Source organism: Salmo trutta, unplaced genomic scaffold (assembly GCF_901001165.1).
Source record: "Salmo trutta unplaced genomic scaffold, fSalTru1.1, whole genome shotgun sequence".
NCBI classification, from domain to species: Eukaryota; Metazoa; Chordata; class Actinopteri; order Salmoniformes; family Salmonidae; genus Salmo; species Salmo trutta.
Window position 1 is genome coordinate 5,089 of NW_021823021.1, and position 23,912 is coordinate 29,000.

The 23,912-nt window shown below is 45.7% G+C and overlaps 1 protein-coding gene across 1 annotated transcript; it reads left to right on the forward strand.

Annotated features, from left to right (window-relative positions):
- Nucleotides 1-3,560: 3,560 nt before the first annotated feature.
- On the forward strand, nt 3,561-17,513 carry LOC115188253 (islet cell autoantigen 1-like protein; the record flags this gene model as incomplete). Its single annotated transcript, XM_029747102.1, has 5 exons — nt 3,561-3,712; nt 3,796-3,826; nt 13,907-14,218; nt 16,831-16,929; nt 17,138-17,513. Coding segments are annotated over 5 exons (710 nt in total), but the record flags the coding sequence as incomplete, so codon positions are not given.
- Between the last annotated feature and the right edge of the window lie 6,399 nt (nt 17,514-23,912).

The following is a 23,912-nucleotide window of genomic DNA, read 5'->3' on the forward strand; positions in this document are numbered from 1 at the left end:
CCCAGCCCTGTCCTCTCTAACCATCGTCCTGTACCCAGCCCTGTCCTCTCTAACATCCTCCTGTACCCCAGCCCTGTCCTCTCTAACCATCCCCTGTTCTCCAGCCCTGTCCTCTCTAACCATCCTCCTGTACCCCTGCCCTGTCCTCTCTAACCATCCTCCTGTACCCCAGCCCTGTCCTCTCTAACCATCGTCCTGTACCCCAGCCCTGTCCTCTCTAACCATCGTCCTGTACCCCCCCTGTCCTCTCTAACATCCTCCTGTACCCCAGCCCTGTCCTCTCTAACATCCCTCCTGTTCTCCAGCCCTGTCCTCTCTAACATCCTCCTGTTCTCCAGCCCTGTCCTCTCTAACCATCCTCCTGTACCCCAGCCTGTCCTCTCTAACCATCCTCCTGTACCCCTGCCCTGTCCTCTCTAACCATCCTCCTGTACCCCAGCCCTGTCCTCTCTAACCATCCTCCTGTACCCCAGCCCTGTCCTCTCTAACCATCCTCCTGTACCCCTGCCCTGTCCTCTCTAACATCCTCCTGTACCCCAGCCCTGTCCTCTCTAACCGTCCTCCTGTTCTCCAGCCCTGTCCTCTCTAACCATCCTCCTGTTCTCCAGCCCTGTCCTCTCTAACCATCCTCCTGTACCCCAGCCCTGTCCTCTCTAACCATCCTCCTGTACCCCAGCCCTGTCCTCTCTAACCATCCTCCTGTACCCAGCCCTGTCCTCTCTAACCATCCTCCTGTACCCCAGCCCTGTCCTCTCTAACATCCTCCTGTACCCCAGCCCTGTCCTCTCTAACCATCCTCCTGTACCCAGCCCTGTCCTCTCTAACCGTCCTCCTGTTCTCCAGCCCTGTCCTCTCTAACCATCCTCCTGTTCTCCAGCCCTGTCCTCTCTAACCATCGTCCTGTACCCCTGCCCTGTCCTCTCTAACCATCCTCCTGTTCTCCAGCCCTGTCCTCTCTAACCATCGTCCTGTACCCCAGCCCTGTCCTCTCTAACCATCCTCCTGTACCCCAGCCCTGTCCTCTCTAACCATCCTCCTGTACCCCAGCCCTGTCCTCTCTAACCATCCTCCTGTACCCCAGCCCTGTCCTCTCTAACCATCCTCCTGTACCCCAGCCCTGTCCTCTCTAACCCTCCTCCTGTCCCCAGCCCTGTCCTCTCTAACCATCCTCCTGTACCCCAGCCCTGTCCTCTCTAACCATCCTCCTGTACCCCAGCCCTGTCCTCTCTAACCATCCTCCTGTTCCCCAGCCCTGTCCTCTCTAACCATCCTCCTGTACCCCAGCCCTGTCCTCTCTAACCATCCTCCTGTACCCCTGCCCTGTCCTCTCTAACCATCCTCCTGTACCCCAGCCCTGTCCTCTCTAACCATCGTCCTGTACCCCAGCCTGTCCTCTCTAACATCCCTCCTGTACCCCAGCCCCTGTCCTCTCTAACCATCCCTCCTGTTTCTCCAGCCCTGTCCTCTCTACCATCCTCCTGTACCCCTGGCCCTGTTCCTCTCCACTCCTCGTACCCCAGCCCTGTCCTCTCTAACCATCGTCCTGTACCCCAGCCCTGTCCTCTCTAACCATCGTCTGTACCCCAGCCCTGTCCTCTCTAACATCCTCCTGTACCCCAGCCCTGTCCTCTCTAACATCCTCCTGTTCTCCAGCCCGGTCCTCTCTAACATCCTCCTGTTCTCCAGCCCTGTCCTCTCTAACCATTCCTCCTGTACCCAGCCCTGTCCTCTCTAACCATCCTCCTGTACCCCTGCCCTGTCCTCTCTACCCATCCTCCTGTACCACCAGCCCTGTCCTCTCTAACCAACTCCTCCTGTACCCCAACCCTGTCCTCTCTAACCATCCTCCTGTTCCCCAGCCCTGTCCTCTCTAACCATCCTCCTGTACCCCTGCCCTGTCCTCTCTAACATCCTCCTGTACCCCAGCCTGTCCTCTCTAACCGTCCTGCCTGTTCTCCAGCCCTGTCCTCTCTAACCATCCTCCTGTTCTCCAGCCCTGTCCTCTCTAACCATCCATCCGGTACCCCAGCCCTGTCCTCTCTAACCATCCTCCTGTACCCCAGCCCTGTCCTCTCTAACCATCCTCCTGTACCCCAGCCCTGTCCTCTCAACCATCCTCCTGTACCCCAGCCCTGGTCCTCTCTAACATCCTCCTGTACCCCAGGCCTGTCCTCTCTAACCATCCTCCTGTACCCAGCCCTGTCCTCTCTAACCGATCCTCCTGATTCTCCCAGCCCTGTCCTCTCTAACCATCTCCTCTGTACCCCAGCCCTGTCCCTCTCTAACCGTCCTCCTGTTCCCCAGCCCTGTCCTCTCTAACCTCCTCCTGTACCCCAGCCCTGTCCTCTCTAACCGTCCTCCTGTTCTCCATGCCCTGGTCCTCTCTAACCATCCTCCTGTACGCCAGCCCTGTCCTCTCTAACCATAGTCCTGTTCTCCAGCCCTGTCCTCTCTAAAACCATCGTCCTGTACCCCTGCCCTGTCCTCTCTAACATCCTCCTGTACCCCATCCCTGTCCTCTCTAACCATCCTCCTGTACCCCAGCCCTGTCTCTCTAACCATCCTCCTGTACCCCAGCCCTGTCCTCTCTAACATCCTACTGTTCCCCAGCCCTGTCCTCTCTAACCATCCTCCTGTACCCCAGCCCTGTCCTCTCTAACATCCTCCTGTTCCCCAGCCCTGTCCTCTCTAACCATCCTCCTGTACCCCAGCCCTGTCCTCTCTAACCATCCTCCTGTACCCCAGCCTGTCCTCTCAACCATCCTCCTGTACCCCAGCCCTGTCCTCTTAACCATCCTCCTGTACCCCAACCCTGTCCTCTCTAACCATCCTCCTGTTCCCCAGCCCTGTCCTCTCTAACCATCCTCCTGTACCCCTGCCCTGTCCTCTCTAACCATCCTCCTGTACCCCAGCCCTGTCCTCTCTAACCATCCTCCTGTACCCCAGCCCTGTTCTCACTCTACTCCATGCCTCCTGTACCCCTGCCCTGTCCTCTCTAACCATCCTCCTGTACCCCAGCCCTGTCCTCTCTAACCACCTCCTGTACGCCAGCCCTGTCCTCTCTAACCGTCCTCCTGTACCCCAGCCTGTCCTCTCTAACCAGCCTCCTGTTCCCCAGCCCTGTCCCTCTCTAACCTCCTCCTGTACCCCAGCCCTGTCCTCTCTAACCATCCTCCTGTTCCCAGCCCTGTCCTCTCTAACCATCCTCCTGTTCCCCAGCCTGTCCTCCTAACCATCCTCCTTGTTCTCCCAGCCCTGTCCTCTCTAACCATCCTCTGTACCCCAGCCTGTCCTCTCTAACCGTCCTCCTGTACCCCAGCCCTGTCCTCTCTAACCATCCTCCTGTTCCCCAAGCCCGGTCCTCTCTAACCATCCTCCTGTACCACAGCCCTGTCCTCTTCTTAACATCCTCTGTTCCCCAGCCCTGTCCTTCTCTACCCATCCTCCTGTTCCCCCAGCCCTGTCCTCTCTAACCATCTCACTGTAACCCAGCCCTGTCCTCTCTAACCATGCTTCCTGTTCTCCAACCTGTCCTCTCTACCATCCTCCTTGTTCTCCAGCCCTGTGTGACCTCAGTGGGAATCTCAGTACAGCCAGCACGCTGACGACCTCTTACTCCTGGCCTGTGACCATGCCCCAGCCTGGCCTCTCCTCCTCCATGCAAGCCTCTGGCCCCTCTACAGACCACAGCAGCCTCTGGTGGTCCCTGGGGGTTGGAGATGTGCAGCCAGCCGCCTCACACATCTCTCTCTCCCTGGGATGCCTCACTGGTATAACAGGCTGACACTGTGGTAGTGTGGGGGGCTCTTACCTGGGAGCCTCACTGGTAAACAAATTAGAGCTGTCAATTAAGGGGTCTTATAGCTGTTATTAAGGGACTTATAGCTGTTATTAAGGGGCTCATAGCTGTCATAAGGAGCTTATAGCTGTTATTAAGGGGCTTATAGCTGTCATTAAGGGACTTATAGCTGTCATTAAAAGGGCTTATAGCTGTCAATTAAGGGGTTTATAGCTGTCATTAAGGGGCTTATAGCTGTCATTAAGGGACTTATAGCTGTTATTAAGGGGCTCATAGCTGTCATTAAGGAGCTATAGCTGTTATTAAGGGGCTTATAGCTGTCATTAAGGGGCTTATAGCTGTCATTAAGGGGCTTATAGCTGTCATTAAGGGGCTTATAGCTGTCATTAAGGAGCTATAGCTGTTATTAAGGGGCTTATAGCTGTCATTAAGGGGCTTATAGCTGTCATTAAGGGCTATAGCTGTTATTAAGGGGCTTATAGCTGTCATTAAGGGGCTTATAGCTGTCATTAAGGGGCTCATAGCTGTCATTAAGGGGCTTATAGCTGTCATTAAGGGCTCATAGCTGTTATTAAGGGGCTTATAGCTGTTATTAAGGGGCTTATAGCTGTCATTAAGGGGCTCATAGCTGTCATTAAGGGGCTCATTAGCTGTCATTAAGGGGCTTATAGCTGTCATTAAGGGGTCTTTTATAGCTGTCATAAGGGACTCTATAGCTGTTATTAAGGGCTTATAGCTGTCATTAAGGGACTTATAGCTGTCATTAAGGGGCTGTCATTAAGGGGCTTTATAGCTGTCATTAAGGGACTTATAGCTGTCATTAAGGGATCTATAGCTGTTATTAAGGGGCTGTCATTAAGGGACTTATAGCTGTCATTAAGGGGCTCATAGCTGTTATTAAGGGGCTTATAGCTGTCATTAAGGGATTATAGCTGTCATTAAGGGGCTGTCATTTAAGGGACTTATAGCTGTCATTAAGGGACTTATAGCTGTTATTAAGGGGCTTATAGCTGTCATTAAGGGACTTATAGCTGTCATTAAGGGGCTGTCATTAAGGGACTTATAGCTGTCATTAAGGGACTTATAGCTGTCATTAAGGGGCTTATAGCTGTCATTAAGGGCTTATAGCTGTCATTAAGGGACTTATAGCTGTCATTAAGGGGCTGTCATTAAGGGACTTATAGCTGTCATTAAGGAGCTTATAGCTGTCATTAAGGGGCTTATAGCTGTCATTAAGGGGCTTATAGCTGTCATTTAAGGGACCTTATAGCTGTCATTAAGGGCTCATAGCTGTCATTAAGGGGCTTATAGCTGTCATTAAGGGCTCATAGCTGTCATTAAGGGGCTTATAGCTGTCATTAAGGGACTTATAGCTGTCATTAAGGGGCTTATAGCTGTCATTAAGGGGCTCATAGCTGTCATTAAGGGACTTATAGCTGTCATTAAGGGCTCATAGCTGTCATTAAGGGACTTATAGCTGTCATTAAGGGGCTTATAGCTGTCATTAAGGGGCTGTCAGTTAAGGGACTTATAGCTGTCATTAAGGGACTTATAGCTGTCATTAAGGGGCTTATAGCTGTCATTAAGGGGCTTATAGCTGTCATTAAGGGGCTTATAGCTGTCATTAAGGGGCTTATAGCTGTCATTACTGGGCTTATAGCTGTCATTAAGGGGCTTATAGCTGTCATTAAGGGGTTGTCAATTAAGGGGGCTTATAGCTGTCATTAAGGGGCTTATAGCTGTCATTAAGGGGTCTTATAGCTGCCCCCTCATTAAGGGGCTTATAGCTGTCATTAAGGGCTTATAGCTGTCATTAAGGGGCTCATAGCTGTCATTAAGGGGACTTATAGCTGTCATTAACGGGGCTTATAGCTGTCATTAACGGGCTTATAGCTGTCATTAAGGGCTGTCATTAAGGGGCTTATAGCTGTCATTAAGGGGCTTATAGCTGTCATTAAGGGCTTATAGCTGTCATTAAGGGGCCTTATAGCTGTCATTAAGGGACTATAGCTGTTATTAAGGGGTCTTATAGCTGTCATTAAGGGGCTGTCATTAAGGGGCTTATAGCTGTTATTAAGGGACTTATAGCAGTCATTAAGGGGCTTATAGCTGTTATTAAGGGGCTTATAGCTGTCATTAAGGGGCTTATAGCTGTCATTAAGGGGCTTATAGCTGTCATTAAGGGCTTATAGCTGTCATTAGGGGCTCATAGCTTGTCATTAAGGGGCTCATAGCTGTTATTAAGGGGCTTATAGCTGTCATTAAGGGGCTTATAGCTGTCATTAAGGGCTATCATTAAGGGCTTATAGCTGTCATTAAGGGGTTTATAGCTGTTATTAAGGGGCTTATAGCTGTCATAAGGGGCTTAAGCTGTCATTAAGGGGCTTATAGCTGTCATTAAGGGGCTTATAGCTGTCATTCATGGACGTAGTAGCTGTTATTAAGGGGCTTATAGCTGTCATTAAGGGGCTGTCATTAAGGGGCTTATAGCTGTTATTAAGGGACTATAGCTGTCATTAAGGGGCTTATAGCTGTTATTAAGGGCTTATAGCTGTCTTAAGGGGCTTATAGCTGTCATTAAGGGGCTTATAGCTGTCATTAAGGGACTTATAGCTGTCATTAAGGGCTCATAGCTGTCATTAAGGGGCTTATAGCTGTCATTAAGGGCTCATAGCTGTCATTAAGGGGCTTTATAGCTGTCATTAAGGGACTTATAGCTGTCATTAAGGGGCTTATAGCTGTCATTAGGGGCTCATAGCTGTCATTAAGGGACTTATAGCTGTCATTAAGGGGCTCATAGCTGTCATTAAGGGACTTATAGCTGTCATTAAGGGGCTTATAGCTGTCATTAAGGGGCTGTCATTAAGGGACTTATAGCTGTCATTAAGGGACTTATAGCTGTCATTAAGGGGCTTATAGCTGTCATTAAGGGGCTTATAGCTGTCATTAAGGGGCTTATAGCTGTCATTAAGGGGCTTATAGCTGTCATTACGGGGCTTATAGCTGTCATTAAGGGGCTTATAGCTGTCATTAAGGGGTTGTCATTAAGGGGCTTATAGCTGTCATTAGGGGCTTATAGCTGTCAATTAAGGGGCTTATAGCTGTCATTAAGGGGCTTATAGCTGTCATTAAGGGGCTTATAGCTGTCATTAAGGGGCTCATAGCTGTCATTAAGGGACTTATAGCTGTCATTAAGGGGCTTATAGCTGTCATTAAAGGGCTTATAGCTGTCATTAAGGGGCTGTCATTAAGGGGCTTATAGCTGTCATTAAGGGGCTTATAGCTGTCATTAAGGGGCTTATAGCTGTCATTAAGGGGCTTATAGCTGTCATTAAGGGACTTATAGCTGTTATTAAGGGGCTTATAGCTGTCATTAAGGGGCTGTCATTAAGGGGCTTATAGCTGTTATTAAGGGACTTATAGCTGTCATTAAGGGGCTTATAGCTGTTATTAAGGGGCTTATAGCTGTCATTAAGGGGCTTATAGCTGTCATTAAGGGGCTTATAGCTGTCATTAAGGGGCTTATAGCTGTCATTAAGGGGCTCATAGCTGTCATTAAGGGGCTCATAGCTGTTATTAAGGGGCTTATAGCTGTCATTAAGGGGCTTATAGCTGTCATTAAGGGGCTATCATTAAGGGCTTATAGCTGTCATTAAGGGGTTTATAGCTGTTATTAAGGGGCTTATAGCTGTCATTAAGGGGCTTAAAGCTGTCATTAAGGGGCTTATAGCTGTCATTAAGGGGCTTATAGCTGTCATTAAGGGACTTATAGCTGTTATTAAGGGGCTTATAGCTGTCATTAAGGGGCTGTCATTAAGGGGCTTATAGCTGTTATTAAGGGACTTATAGCTGTCATTAAGGGGCTTATAGCTGTTATTAAGGGGCTTATAGCTGTCATTAAGGGGCTTATAGCTGTCATTAAGGGGCTTATAGCTGTCATTAAGGGGCTTATAGCTGTCATTAAGGGGCTCATAGCTGTCATTAAGGGGCTCATAGCTGTTATTAAGGGGCTTATAGCTGTCATTAAGGGGCTTATAGCTGTCATTAAGGGGCTATCATTAAGGGCTTATAGCTGTCATTAAGGGGTTTATAGCTGTTATTAAGGGGCTTATAGCTGTCATTAAGGGGCTCATAGCTGTCATTGGTGACTGAGACTTGTAAAAGCATGTTTTAAACAATGTAGATTTGTTGATTGCTATGCATACAAATACGGTTATTTCTTGATACATTTGAAACGCGGTCTAGTTGTGGCTGCAACCGGACTAGATTGTGAACGACTCTTGGCGGAATGCATTGCTTGACTGCCGTGAGGGTGATATGCACAATGTCGTTCTCAAACTGCAGTGCTCCAAAACGATTCAAACTGCAGCCCCCAAAACGATTCAAACTGCAGCCCCCAAAACGATTCAAACTGCACCCCCAAAACGATTCAAACTGCAGCCCCCAAAACGATTCAAACTGCAGCCCCCCAAAATGATTCACTCTGTAGCCCCCAAAACGATTCAAACTGCAGCCCCCAAAACGATTCAAACTGTAGCCCCCAAAACGATTCAAAATGCAGCCCCCAAAACTGCAGGTGTAGAAGCACGGTGGCTAGGAAAAACTCCCTAGAAAGGCCAGAACCTAGGAAGAAACCTAGAGAGGAACCAGGCTATGAGGGGTGGCCAGTCCTCTTCTGGCTGTGCCGGGTGGAGATTATAACAGCACATGGCCTAGATGTTCAAATGTTCATAAATGACCAGCATTGTCAAATAATAATAATCATAGTAGTTGTCGAGGGTGCAACAAGTCAGTAACACAAGAGTAAGTGTCAGTTGGCTTTTTCATAGCCGATCTTTGAGAGTATCTCTACCGCTCCTGCTGTCTGTAGAGAGTTGAAAACAGCAGGTCTGGGACAGGTAGCACGTCCGGTGAATAGGTCAGGGTTCCAGCAGGTCTGGGACAACAGGTCTGGGACAGGTAGCACGTCCGGTGAACAGGTCAGGGTTCCATAGCTGCAGGCAGAACAGTTGGAACTGGAGCAGCAGCACGGCCAGGTGAACTGGGGACAGCAAGGAGTCATCAAGCCAGGTAGTCCTGAGGCATGGTCCTAGGGCTCAGGTCCTCCGAGAGAGAGAAAGAAAGAAAGAAAGAGAAAGAGAGAATGAGAGAGAGCATATTTAAATTCACACAGGACACCGGAAAAGACAAGAGAAATACTCCAGATGTGACAGACTGACCCTAGCCCCCCGACACATAAACTACTGCAACATAAATACTGGAGGCTGAGACAGGAGGGGTCAGGAGACACTGTGGCCCCATCCGATGAAACCCCCGGACAGGGCCAAACAGGTAGGATATAACCCCACGCACTTTGCCAAAGCACAGCCTCCACACCACTGCAGGGATATCTCCAACCACCAACATACCATCCCGGGACAAGGCCGAGTATAGCCCACAAAGATCTCCGCCACGGCACAGCCCAAGGGGGGGCGCCAACCCAGACAGGAAGACCACGTCAGTGACTCAACCCACTCAAGTGACGCACCCCTCCCAGGGACGGCATGGAAGAACACCAGTAAGCCAGTGACTCAGCCCCCGTAATAGGGGTAGAGGCAGAAAATCCCAGTGGAAAGAGGGGAAACCGGACAGGCAGAGACAGCAAGGGCGGTTCGTTGCTCCAGCCTTTCCGTTCACCTTCACACCCCTGGGCCAGACTACACTTAATCATAGGACCTACTGAAGAGATGTGTCTTCAGTAAAGACTTAAAAGTTGAGACTGAGTCTGCGTCTCTCACATGGGTAGGCAGACTATTCCATAAAAATGGAGCTCTATAGGAGAAAGCCCTGCCTCCAGCTGTTTGCTTAAAAATTCTAGGAACAATTAGGAGGTCCGCGTCTTGTGACCGTAGCGTACGTGTAGGTATGTACGGCAGGACCAAATCGGAGAGATAGGTAGGAGCAAGCCAATATAATGCTTTGTAGGTTAGCAGTAAAACCTTGAAATCAGCCCTTGCCTTAACAGGAAGCCAGTGTTGGGAGGCTAGCACTGGAGTAATATGATCACATTTTTTGGTTCTAGTCAGGATTCTAGCAGCCGTATTTAGCACTAACGGAAGTTTATTTAGTGCTTTATCCCGGTAGCCGGAAAGTAGGGCATTGCAGTAGTCCAACCAAGAAGTAACAAAGGCATGGATTAATTTTTCTGTGTCATTTTTGGACAGAAAGTTTCAGATTTTTGCAATGTTACGTAGATGGAAAAAAGCTGTCCTTGAAACATTCTTGATATGTTCTTCAAAAGAGAGATCAGGGTCCAGAGTAACGCCGAGGTCCTTCAGTTTTATTTGAGACGACTGTACAACCATCCAGATTAATTGTCAGATTCAACAGAAGATCTCTTTGTTTCTTGGGACCTAGAACAAGCATCTCTGTTTTGTCCGAGTTTAAGAGTAGAAAGTTTGCAGCCATCCACTTCCTTATGTCTGAAACACAGGCTTCTAGCGAGGGCAATTTTGGGGCTTCACCATGTTTCATTGAAATGTACAGCTGTGTGTCATCCGCATAGCAGTGAAATTTAACATTATGTTTTCGAATGACATCCCCAAGAGGTAAAATATATGAAAACAATAGTGGTCCTAAAACGGAACCTTGAGGAACACCGAAATGTACAGTTGATTTGTCAGAGGACAAACCATTCACAGAGACAAACTGATATCTTTCCGACAGATAAGACCTAAACCAGGCCAGAACTTGTCCATTTAGACCAATTTGGGTTTCCAATCTCTCCAAAAGAATGTGGTGATCGATGGTATCAAAGCAGCACTAAGATCTAGGAGCACGAGGACAGACTCAGAACCTCGGTCTGACGTCATTAAAAGGTAATTTACCACCTTCACAAGTGCAGTCTCAGTGCTATGATGGGGTCTAAAACCAGACTGAAGAGTTTCGTATACATTGTTTGTCTTCAGGAAGGCAGTGAGTTGCTGCGCAACAGCTTTTTCATATTTTTTGGAGAGGAATGGAAGATTCGATATAGGCCGATAGTTTTTTATAATTTCTGGGTCAAGATTTGGCTTTTTCAAGAGAGGCTTTATTACTGCCACTTTTAGTGAGTTTGGTACACATCCGGTGGATAGAGAGCCGTTTATTATGTTCAACATAGGAGGGCCAAGCACAGAAAGCAGCTCTTTCAGTAGTTTAGTTGGAATAGGGTCCAGTATGCAGCTTGAAGGTTTAGAGGCCATGATTATTTTCATCATTGTGTCAAGAGATATAGTACTAAAACACTTTAGTGTCTCCCTTGATCCTAGGTCCTGGCAGGGTTGTGCAGACTCAGGACAACGGAGCTTTGGAGGAATACGCAGATTTAAAGAGGAGTCCGTAATTTGCTTTCTAATGATCATGATCTTTTCCTCAAAGAAGTTCATGAATTCATCACTGCTGAAGTGAGAGCCATCCTCTCTTGGGGAATGCTGCTTTTTAGTTAACTTTGCGACAGTATCAAAAAGTTATTTCGGATTGTTCTTATTTTCCTCAATTAAGTTGGAAAAATAGGATGATCGAGCAGCAGTGAGGGCTCTTCGATACTGCACGGTAATGTCTTTCCAAGCTAGTCGTTAGACTTCCAGTTTGGTGTGGCGCCATTTCCGTTCCAATATCCTGGAAGCTTGCTTCAGAGCTCGTGTATTTTCTGTATACCAGGGAGCTAGTTTCTTATGACAAATGTTTTTAGTTTTTAGGGGTGCAACTGCATCTAGGGTATTGCGCAAGGTTACATTGAGTTCCTCGGTTCGGTGGTTAACTGATTTTTGTCCTCTGTCGTCCTTGGGTAGGCAGAGGGAGTCTGGAAGGGCATCAAGGAATCTTTGGGTTGTCTGAGAATTTATAGCACGACTTTTAATGCTTCTTGGTTGGGGTCTGAGCAGATTATTTGTTGTGATTGCGAACGTAATAAAATGGTGGTCCGATAGTCCAGGATTATGAGGAAAAACATTAAGATCCACAACATTTATTCCATGGGACAAAACTAGGTCCAGAGTATGACTGTGGCAGTGAGTAGGTCCAGAGACATGTTGGACAAAACCCACTGAGTCGATGATGGCTCCGAAAGCCTTTTGGAGTGGGTCTGTGGACTTTTCCATGTGAATATTAAAGTCACCAAAAATTAGAATATTATCTGCGATGACTACAAGGTCCGATAGGAATTCAGGGAACTCAGTGAGGAACACTGCATATGGCCCAGGAGGCCTGTAAACAGTAGCTATAAAAAGTGATTGAGTAGGCTGCATAGATTTCATGACTAGAAGCTCAAAAGACGAAAACGTCGTTGTTGTTTTTTTGGGGGTAAATTTAAATTTGCTATCGTAAATGTTAGCAACACCTCCGCCTTTGCCGGATGCACGGGGGGTTTGGTCACTAGTGTAACCAGGGGGTGAGGCCTCATTTAACACAGTAAATTCATCAGGCTTAAGCCATGTTTCAGTCAGGCCAATCACATCAAGATTATGATCAAGATTATGATCAGTGAGACAGACAAAGGGTTAGAAACTGCATGTAGCCAGGTCATCAGAAACTATTAACTGTTACATGTCAATTGGCATTTTTCCTATTTTGTTGCATTACAACCTGTTCCTGTTTCCAGTCACAACTTGCAGACTTGTGTACGTGCTAAAGCGAACACCGCCATCTTTAATTTTGCCCATCCTAGATCGAGGCACAGACACGGTCTCAATGGGGATAGCTGAGCTGACAACACTGACTGTGCTAGTGGCAGACTCCACTAAGCTGGCAGGCTGGCTATCTCATTGTGGAGCTAGAGGAGTTAGAGCCCTGTCTATGTTTGTAGATAAGATGAGAGCACACCTCCAGCTAGGATGGAGTCTGTCACTCCTCAACAGGCCAGGCTTGGTCCTGTTTGTGGGTCAGTCCGAGAAAGAGGGCCAATTATCAAAAAATGATATCTTTTGGGAGGGGCAGAAAACAGTTTTCAACCAGCGATTGAGTTGTGAGACTCTGCTGTAGAGCTCATCACTCCCCCTAACTGGGAGGGGCCAGAGACTCTCTGCTGTAGAGCTCATCACTCCCCCTAACTGGGTGGGGGCCAGAGACAATTACTTGATGCCGACACATCTTTCTAGCTGATTTACACGCTGAAGCTATGTTGCGCTTGGTGACCTCTGACTGTTTCATCCTAACATCGTTGGTGCCGACGTGGATAACAATATCTCTATACTCTCTACACTCGCCAGTTTTAGCTTTAGCCAGCACCGTCTTCAGATTAGCCTTAACGTCGGTAGCCCTGCCCCCTGGTAAACAGTGTATGATCGCTGGATGATTCGTTTTTAGTCTAATAATGCGGGTAATGGAGTCGCCAATGACTAGGGTTTTCAATTTGTCAGAGCTAATGGTGAGAGGCTTCGGCGTCTCAGACCCCACAACGGGAGGAGCAGAGACCAGAGAAGTTTCGGCCTCTGACTCCGACTCGCTTAATGGGGAGAACCGGTTGAAAGTTTCTGTCGGCTGAATAAGCAACACCGGTTGAGCATTCCTACAGCGTTTCCCTCCGGAAGCCATGAGAAAGTTGTCCGGCTGTGGGGACCGTGCGAGGGGGTTTATACTAACGTTACTATCTGTACTTACTGTTGGCACAGACGCTGTTTCATCCTTTCCTACACTGAAATTACCCTTGCCTAACGATTGCGTCTGAAGCTGGGCTTGCAGCACAGCTATCCTTGCCGTAAGGCGATCGTTCTCCTGTATATTATAAGTACAACAACTGCAATTAGAAGGCATCATGTTAATGTTACTTAGCTTCGGCTGTTTGAAGTCCTGACGAACCATGTCTAGATAAAACCTCCGGGGTGAAAAAGTTGAGTGAGGGAAAAACTAAAAATATACGATAATGAAAAAGTAAAAACCGTGAAGTAGTCAGGTAGCAAAGTAAGATCGGCAACAAAACGCACAGCAGCACGTAAACAAGTCTGCAAGTTGTGACTGGAAACAGGAACAGGTTGTAATGCAACAAAATAGGAAAAATGCCAATTGACATGTAACAGTTAATAGTTTCTGATGACCTGGCTACATGCAGTTTCTAACCCTTTGTCTGTCTCTCTGTGCTGTGTGTTCTAGGTGGGGACCTCTCTGGAAGCTCTGTACTGCAGCAGGGGCCCAGGGTGGAGGAGGAGGAGGACAGGGAGACTGGGAACATGGCCTTTCTGAAGGACCTCCTGAGCCCTGGACCAATGGAAGCAGATGAGTTCAGTCGAGATTGGCAAGGCACCTTCGGCTGCTTGGAGTTCTCTGACCCTGTCCCCCCCACAGCCCTCACCCCCACCCTGGTCCTTCCTCCCCCTACTGGAGCAGCCTGCCCCCCCTCTCAGTCCCCCAGTCCCACCGGCTTCCTGCCCTCCCAGCTGCTGGACCACAGTCTGAGTTCTACAGGTCAGTCAGTCAGCACCATCTCCTGGTCTGACCTCTAGTGGCCAGATGACCTTTCTGCATGTCTGACTTCTAGTGGCCAGATGACCTTACTGCATGTCTGACCTCTAGTGGCCAGATGACCTTACTGCCTGTCTGACCTCTAGTGGCCAGATGACCTTACTGCATGTCTGACCTCTAGTGGCCAGATGACCTTACTGCATGTCTGACCTCTAGTAGATAGATGACCTTACTGCATTTCTGACCTCTAGTGGCCAGATGACCTTACTGCATGTCTGACCTCTAGTAGATAGATGACCTTACTGCATGTCTGACCTCTAGTGGCTGGATGACCTTACTGCATGTCTGACCTCTAGTGGCCAGATGACCTTGCTGCATGTCTGACTATTGGCTGGATGATCTAGTATCATCTAGAAACTGATAGTTTGGCTCCAGTTCTAAAAACTGATAGTTTGTCTCCAGTTCTAGATGCTGATAGTTTGTCTCCAGTTCTAGTATCATCTAGAAACTGATAGTTTGTCTGCAGTTCTAGTATCATCTAGAAACTGATAGTTTGTCTCCAGTTCTAGTATCCAGTTCTAGTATCATCTAGAAGCTGATAGTTTGTCTCCAGTTACTAGAAATTGATAGTTTGTCTCCAGTTCTAGTAGCATCTAGAAACTGATAGTTTGTCTCCAGTTCTAGAAACTGATAGTTTGTCTCCAGTTCTAGAAACTGATAGTTTGTCTGCAGTTCTAGAAACTGATAGTTTGTCTCCAGTTGTAGTATCATCTAGAAACTGATAGTTTGTCTCAAGTTCTAGTATCATCTAGAAACTGATAGTTTGTCTCCAGTTCTAGTATCATCTAGAAACGGATAGTTTGTCTGCAGTTCTAATATCATCGAGAAGCTGATAGTTTGTCTCCAGTTCTAGTATCATCTAGAAACGGATAGTTTGTCTCCAGTTATAGCATCATCTAGAAACTGATAGTTTGTCTCCAGTTCTAAAAACTGATCGTTTGTCTGCAGTTCTAGTATCATCTAGAAACTGATAGTTTGTCCCCAGTTCTAGTATCATCTAGAAACTGATAGTTTGTCTCCAGTTTTAGAAACTGATAGTTTGTCTCCAGTTCTAGAAGCTGATAGTTTGTCTCCAGTTCTAGAAGCTGATAGTTTGTCTCCAGTTCTAGAATCATCTAGAAACTGATAGTTTGTCTCCAGTTCTAGAAGCTGATAGTTTGTCTCCAGTTCTAGTATCATCTAGAAACTGATAGTTTGTCTCCAGTTCTAGAAGCTGATAGTTTGTCTCCAGTTGTAGTATCATCTAGAAACTGATAGTTTGTCTGCAGTTCTAGTATCATCTAGAAACTGATAGTTTGTCTCCAGTTCTAGTATCATCTAGAAACTGATAGTTTGTCTGTAGTTCTAGTATCATCTAGAAACTGATAGTTTGTCTCCAGTTCTACTATCATCTAGAAACTGATAGTTTGTCTCCAGTTTTTTAGAAACTGAGAGTTTGTCTCCAGTTCTAGAAGCTGATTGTTTGTCTCCAGTTATAGTATCATCTAGAAACTGATAGTTTGTCCCCAGTTCTAGTATCATCTAGAAACTGATAGTTTGTCTCCAGTTCTAGTATCATCTAGAAGCTGATAGTTTGTCTCCAGTTCTAGTATCATCTAGAAACTGATAGTTTGTCTGCAGTTCTAGTATCATCTAGAAACTGATAGTTTGTCTCCGGTTCTAGAAACTGATAGTTTGTCTCTAGTTCTAGTATCATCTAGAACCTGATCGTTTGTCTCCAGTTCTAGTATCATCTAGAAACTGATAGTTTGTCTCCAGTTCTAGTATCATCTAGAAACTGATAGTTTATCTCCAGTTCTAGAAACTGATAGTTTGTCTCCAGTTCTAGAAACTGATAGTTTGTCTCCAGTTCTAAAAACTGATAGTTTGTCTCCAGTTCTAGAAACTGATAGTTTGTCTGCAGTTCTAGTATCATCTAGAAACTGATAGTTTGTCTGCAGTTCTAGTATCATCTAGAAACTGATAGTTTGTCTCCAGTTCTAGTATCATCTAGAAGCTGATAGTTTGTCTTCAGTTCTAGAAACTGATAGTTTGTCTGCAGTTCTAGTATCATCTAGAAACTGATAGTTTGTCCCCAGTTCTAGTATCATCTAGAAACTGATAGTTTGTCTCCAGTTTTAGAGACTGATAGTTTGTGTCCAGTTCTAGAAGCTGATAGTTTGTCTCCAGTTCTAGAATCATCTAGAAACTGATAATTTGTCTCCAGTTCTAGTATCATCTAGAAGCTGATAGTTTGTCTCCAGTTCTAGAATCATCTAGAAACTGATAGTTTGTCTCCAGTTCTAGTATCATCTAGAAACTGATAGTTTGTCTCCAGTTCTAGAAACTGATAGTTTGTCTGCAGTTCTAGAAGCTGATAGTTTGTCTCCAGTTCTAGTATCATCTAGAAACTGATAGTTTGTCTCCAGTTCATCTAGAAACTGATTCTAGTACAATCTCATCAGCTTGTTGTGTTCAGTCTTCTCTTTTTTCCTGGAAGAATGATGACATCACATTCCCTTGTCATCTCTCCCTCCCTCCTATCCTCCCTCATCCTCTGGGTTTCTGTCTCTCAGGCTGGGCGACGCCTCCCATGTTCCAGGCTCCGCCCCTACAGTCCCCAGTGTCTTGCCAGGTCCAGTCAGCTAAGGGCGGCCCAAAGTCAACAGCCAATGGTGAGAGGGTGTTGTTTATGAGGCTTGCTGTCGTTGGCGCAGTAGTGCAGGGTTTAGTTTTAGCTTTCAGATGTGCCTTACAGTACCAATTCACCACACTCAAGGGGTGTGTGTGTGTGTGTGTGTGTGTGTGTGTGTGTGTGTGTGTGTGTGTGTGTGTGTGTGTGTGTGTGTGTGTGTGTGTGTGTGTGTGTGTGTGTGTGTGTAGGTCCTAAAGGTGCATCGCGGGACATGTCTGCATGGTTCAACCTGTTTGCTGATCTGGACCCCCTCTCTAACCCTGACGTCATCGGACGCTCTGAAGATGAGATCCTCAATGCCTGAGGGGGGGGTGTGTGTGTGTGTGTGTGTGTGTGTGTGTGTGTGTGTGTGTGTGCAGTTACTTTATACTTTATAATGTCTGTAATATTCTATATAGGTGATAGAGGAGGATTTGACTGAGATTGATCTTCTATTCAGGATATGTCCTGTAAGGGGGTGGGTTTAACCTTAGAGATAGAATATAGAACCTACCACCTGATTGGTTGGCCCAACAATCTAACACCTGATTGGTTGGCCCAACAACCTAACACCTGATTGGTTGGCCCAACAACCTATCACCTGATTGGTTGGCCCAACTACCTATCACCTGATTGGTTGGCCCAACAACCTAACACCTGATTGGTTGGCCCAACAACCTATCACCTGATTGGTTGGCCCAACTACCTATCACCTGATTGGTTGGCCCAACAACCTAACACCTGATTGGTTGGCCCAACAACCTATCACCTGATTGGTTGGCCCAACAACCTATCACCTGATTGGTTGGCCCAACAACCTATCACCTGATTGGTTGGCCCAACTACCTATCACCTGATTGGTTGGCCCAACAACCTAACACCTGATTGGTTGGCCCAACAACCTATCACCGGACCAGTTTCTACCAGTGACATGGTCTATAATACTAATTATAAAGCGGATAGTTTGGGTCCTGAATTCTGATTGGCTGAAACAGCATTCCAGTCGTGTGTATATCAGACGATATACCACAGGTATGACACAACTCCCTGTTTGCTGTTCCGTTTATGTTGGGAAGCAGTTTAGAATAGCAATAAGGCACTTCTGGGTTGGTGGTATATGGCCAGTAGAGCAGTGCTAAGGGCTGTACCCTGGACCTCTGCTTCACGTCGTGCCAATAGCCTTTACGCAGGGTATATTGGCCATATATCACAGCCCCTCTGGCCTTATTGCTTAACTAAAGACTCCCCGTGGATCTCTAGTTCCAACAGTGTATTTTCACACACCTATTATGGTGCTGAAGAGCTGCAGATTCCACATCTAGTTTGTTTTGAACTAAAAGCTGGGAAAAAAATGTTTTCCCCCAAGAATCATGATTTATCCGATCAGTTTTTGTTTCTAAAGGAAGTCTAAGGAAAGTATCAACACTGGAGTGATGTGGAACGACGTCAAGCAACGAGCAGATGGCTCATACAGCGCATACAGCTCATACAGCTTATACAGCTCATACAGCTCATACAGCGCATACAGCTCATACAGCTCATACAGCGCATACAGCTCATACAGCTCATACAGCGCATACAGCTCATACAGCTTATACAGCTCATACAGCTCATAAAGCTCATACAGCTCATACAGTGCATACAGCTCATACAGCGCATACAGCTCATACAGCTCATACAGCGCATACAGCTCATACAGCTTATACAGCTCATACAGTTCATACAGCTCATACAGCGCATACAGCTTATACAGCTCATACAGCTCATACAGCTCATACAGCTTATACAGTGGGTTAACATTGGCTTTAGGTCACTATTCCCCCCCCATCACTGATTATTTGGATGAAGGCGGTGTGGTAAAATCAGCAGGGGAGGGGGGCAAACCGTAACTCCCAATCTGTAACACACAGCTGTGAGTTAACAGAGATGATGTCTAAGATAGTATTACTGATGGCCTAATCATGTAAACTGCAGCAGCTGGTTCTTGTCTCCACTATAAGAACTGGATTTGATAACATCTCCCCTGCTAATACTACCATCCAGCCCCTTTAGCAGATAGGATTTATACTGTACTGTACTACTGTACTGTAGTCACATAGATCACCTAGGAAACAGCGTTTTCTACCTCACTGGAGCTCCTATCAGTGATTTTTGTTTTCGTCATACAGGAAATCTAGAAGCTTTTCCGCTTCTCTGGAATCGGTTTGATTATTGTGTATCTTCTTCTGAATCAGCAGGAGCGAAAGCAGAAGCCTGATTATCACTAGCCCAGGTAGCTCTGTTGGGAGGACGTCTTTTCATGTGAAGAATGGGAATATTGTGCAGTCGTGAGTCTCATTATACAGTTTTTCTTACTTTACACTGCATTCGGAAAGTATTCAGACCCCTTCACTTTTTCCACATTTTGTTACATTACAGCCTTATTCTAAAATGGATTAAATAGTTTTTTCCCCTCATTAATATACACACAATACCCCATAATGACAACACAATACCCCGTAATGACATCACAATACCCCATAATGACATCACAATACCCCATAATGACAAAGCAAAAACAGGTTTTTAGAAATGTTTGCAAATGTATTACAAAAACCCCCCAGGAAATATCACATTTTCATAAGTATTCAGACCCTTTAGTCAGTAATTTGAAGAAGCACCTTTGGTAGTGATTACATTCTTGCGTCATCTTGGGTATAATGCTACAAGCTTGTCACACCTGTATTTGGGGAGTTTCTCCCATTCTTCTCTGCAGATCCTCTCAAGCTCTGTCAGTTTGGATGGGGAGCGTCGCTGCACAGCTATTTTCAGGTCTCTCCAGATATGTTCGTTCAGGTTCAAGTCCGGGCTCTGGCTGGGCCACTCAAGGACATTCAGAGACTTGTCCCGAAGCCACTCCTGCGTTGTCTTGGCTGTGTGCTTAGGTCGTTGTCCTGTTGGAAGGTGAAACTTTGCCCCAGTCTGAGGTCCTGAGCGCTCTGGAGCAGGTTTTCATTAAGGATCTCTTTGTACTTTTCCCTGTTCATCTTTCTCTTGATCCTGACTAGTCTCCCAGTCCCTGCCTCTGAAAAACATCCCCACAGCATGATGCTGCCACCACCATGCTTCACCGTAGGGATGGTATTGGCCAGGTGATGAGCGGGGCCAGGTTTCCTCTAGACGTGACGCTTGGCATTCAGGCCAAAGAGTTCAATCTTGCTTTATTCAGACCAGAGAATCTTGTTTCTCATGGTCTGAGAGTCTTTTAGGTGCCTTTTGTCAAACTCCAAGCGGACTGTCATGTGCCTTTTACTGAGGAGTGGCTTCCATCTGGCTACTCTACCATAAAGGCCTGATTGGTGGAGTGCTGCAGAGATGGTTGTCCTTCTGGAATGTTCTCCCATCTCCACAGAGGAACTCTAGTGCTCTGTCAGAGTGACCATCAGGTTCTTGGTCACCCCCCTGATCAAGGCCCTTCTTCCCCTATTACTCAGCTTGGCCCGGGCGACTCTCATAGCAAACGGTCTGAATACTTATATAGATAAGGTATTTCTGTTTCTTATTTTTAATTAACGTGAGAACATTTCTAAAAATCTGTTTCTGCCTTGTCATTATGGGGTATTGTGATGTCATTATGGGGTATTGTGATGTCATTATGGGGTATTGGGATGTCATTATGGGGTATTGTGTGTAGATTGATAAGGAAAAAATGAATTTAAACAATTTTAGAATAAGGCTGTAACGTAACAAAATGTGGAAAAAGTGAAGGGGTCTGAATACTTTCCAAATGCACTGATACATACAAACAAGAATGTATATCAATCACAAATGCTTTATGTTGTTCAACGATGCCTTTTATTTCACTTAAAGGATGTATATAACATCATAGGATGAAACGGGGATGTATGTAATGTTATAGGATGAAACAGGGCTGTTATCAACAGACATGTTGAAGGAACTTTATTAAACTGTTATTTGAGATATTTTTCCATTTGTGCGTTTCTTTAAAAGTATTTATTTGTCATCAAGTTTAGTATTTCATTACCAACTCACCTCCCATCCCCTCCAGTCTACCCTGGTGGACATCTCTGCCAATACATTTGAAGGTCGATTTTGGGCAAAAGCGCAAAAATAATGTATTTTAAACAGTATAACTGATCAATGCACCACCATACATGGTCATTTATTGCTTAAAAAAATGGTTAAATAAGATATTTGGCTACAGAAGTGCCATTTCTTTCCGATCTCCAAAAACAAATCCTGCGAAATGATGTCAACACATACTGGAGGAGTTACTGGCTAGCTACAGTGGCTAGCTTTGCTAACAAACTAGCTATAGTGGCTAGCTTAGCAAACAAACTAGCTATAGTGGCTAGTTTAGCAAACAAACTAGCTACAGTGGATGGCTTAGCTAATGAACTAGCTCTAGTGGCTAGCTTAGCTAACAAACTAGCTACAGTGGCTAGCTTAGCTAACAAACTAGCTACAGTGGCTGGCTTAGCTAACAAACTAAGTATAGTGGATGGCTTAGCTAACGAACTAGCTACAGTGGCTAGCTTAGCTAACGAATTAGCTACAGTGGCTAGCTTAGCTAACGAACTAGCTACAGTGGCTAGCTTAGCTAACGAATTAGCTAACAAACTAGCTACAGTGGCTTTCATAGCTAATGAACGAGCTACAGTTGAAGTCGAAGTTTACATACACTTAGGTTGGAGTCATTAAAACTTGTTTTTCAACCACTCCACAAATTTCTTGTTAACAAACTATAGTTTTGGAAAGTCGGTTAGGACATCTACTTTGTGCATGACACAAGTAATTTTTCCAACACTTGTTTACAGAGAGATTATTTCACTTATAATTCCCTGTATCACAATTCCAGTGGGTTAGAAGTTTACATACACTAAGTTGACTGTGCCTTTAAACAGCTTGGAAAATTCCAGAAAATGATGTCATGGCTTTAGAAGCTTCTGATAGGCTAATTGACATCATCTGAGTCAATTGGAGGTGTACCTGTGGATGTATTTCAAGGCCTACCTTCAAACTCAGTGCCTCTTTGCTTGACATCATGGGAAAATCAAAAGAAATCAGCCAAGACCTCAGAAAAAAATTTGTAGACCTCCACAAGTCTGGTTCATCCTTGGGAGCAATTTCCAAACGCCTGAAGGTACCACGTTCATCTGTACAAACAATAGTACGCAAGTATAAACACCATGTGACCACGCAGCCGTCATACCGCTCAGGAAGGAGACACGTTCTGTCTCCTAGAGATGAACGTACTTTGGTGTGAAAAGTGCAAATCAATCCCAGAACAACAGCAAAGGACCTTGTGAAGATGCTGGAGGAAACGGGTACAAAAGTATCTATATCCACAGTAAAACGAGTACTATATCGACATAACCTGAAAGGCCGCTCATTAAGGGAGAAGCCACTGCTCCAAAACTACCATAAAAAAAGCCAGACTACGGCCTTCCCTGTAGCTCAGTTGGTAGAGCATGGTGTTTGCAACGCCAGGGTTGTGGGTTCGATTCCCACGGGGGGCCAGTACAGAAAAATAATGTATGAAATTAAATGTATGCATTCACTGCTGTAAGTCGCTCTGGATAAGAGCGCCTGCTAAATGACTAAAATATAAATGTAAAATGTTTGCAACTGCACATGGGGACAAAGATCGTACTTTTTGGAGAAATGTCTTCTGGTCTGATGAAACAAAAATAGAACTGTTTGGCCATAATGACCATCGTTATGTTTGGTGGAAAAAGGGGGAGGCTTGCAAGCCGAAGAACACCATCCCAACCGTGAAGCACGGGGGTGGCAGCATCATGTTGTGGGGGTGCTTTGCTGCAGGAGGGACTGGTGCACTTCACAAAATAGATGGCATCATGAGGATGGAAAATTATGTGGATATATTGAAGCAACATCTCAAGACATCAGTCAGGAAGTTAAAGCTTCGTTGCAAATGGGTCTTCCAAATGGACAATGACCCCAAGCATACTTCCAAAGTTGGTGCAAAATGCCTTAATGACAACAAAGTCAAGGTATTGGGGTGGCCATCACAAAGCCCTGACCTCAATCCTATAGAAGCTTGTGAAAGGCTACCCGAAACATTTGACAAAGTTTAAGTTGTTAAAGGCAATGCTACCAAATACTAATTGAGTGTATGTAAACTTCTGACCCACTGGGAATGTGATGAAAGAAATAAAAGCTGAAATAAATCATTCTCTCTACTATTATTCTGACATTTCCCATTCTTAAAATAAAGTGGTCCTAACTGACCTAAAACAGGGGATTTTTACTAGGATTAAATGTCAGGAATTGTGAAAAACTGAGTTTAAATGTATTTGGCTAAGGTGTATGTAAACTTCCGACTTCAACTGTACGTTGGTCATGTGCACACCTGACTAGAATGACACTGATGTACCACCAAAGGCACACCCCATTTACGTGTGAAAATTGGGAACGATGCAGATTTGGACTGTTTTTCGTGTCCAAAGTTGACCTTTAACAGGAAACCCCCATCTCTACTGCTACAGGTTATAAAACATGATCAAATATCATCTCCAATATTAACGTCTACTTTGACAGAAGAGCTCTTCATTTCTCTGCTGAGTCGACAGTACTGGTAGTTTAGAAGTCTGTACAGTTCTGTAGAACGTTTAGAGCCCTGACCCTAAACCGGGATAAACTCTGAGCTCTAGTAATAACCACCCAAAACTCCTCCCGACTCTAAGGGCTCTATTCAATCTGTATGGCTGATGTTCAACCAGCTGATAGAAATGTAAAGGCAACGTTCCTGTGTTAGCAGAGACTGCATTCACGGTCAACGCTGCATATGTCAGCTCTCCAATGGGAAATGACCTTTACATTTCTAGCACACGGTCTGTAACGCTTCAGCCATCCAGATTAAATACAGCCCTAATTCTAGCTGAGTAACCGAACCCTAAGTAAGTTACACTAACCCCCTAACCAGCCTTAAATGACCCCTAACCAACCTTAAATGATCCCTAA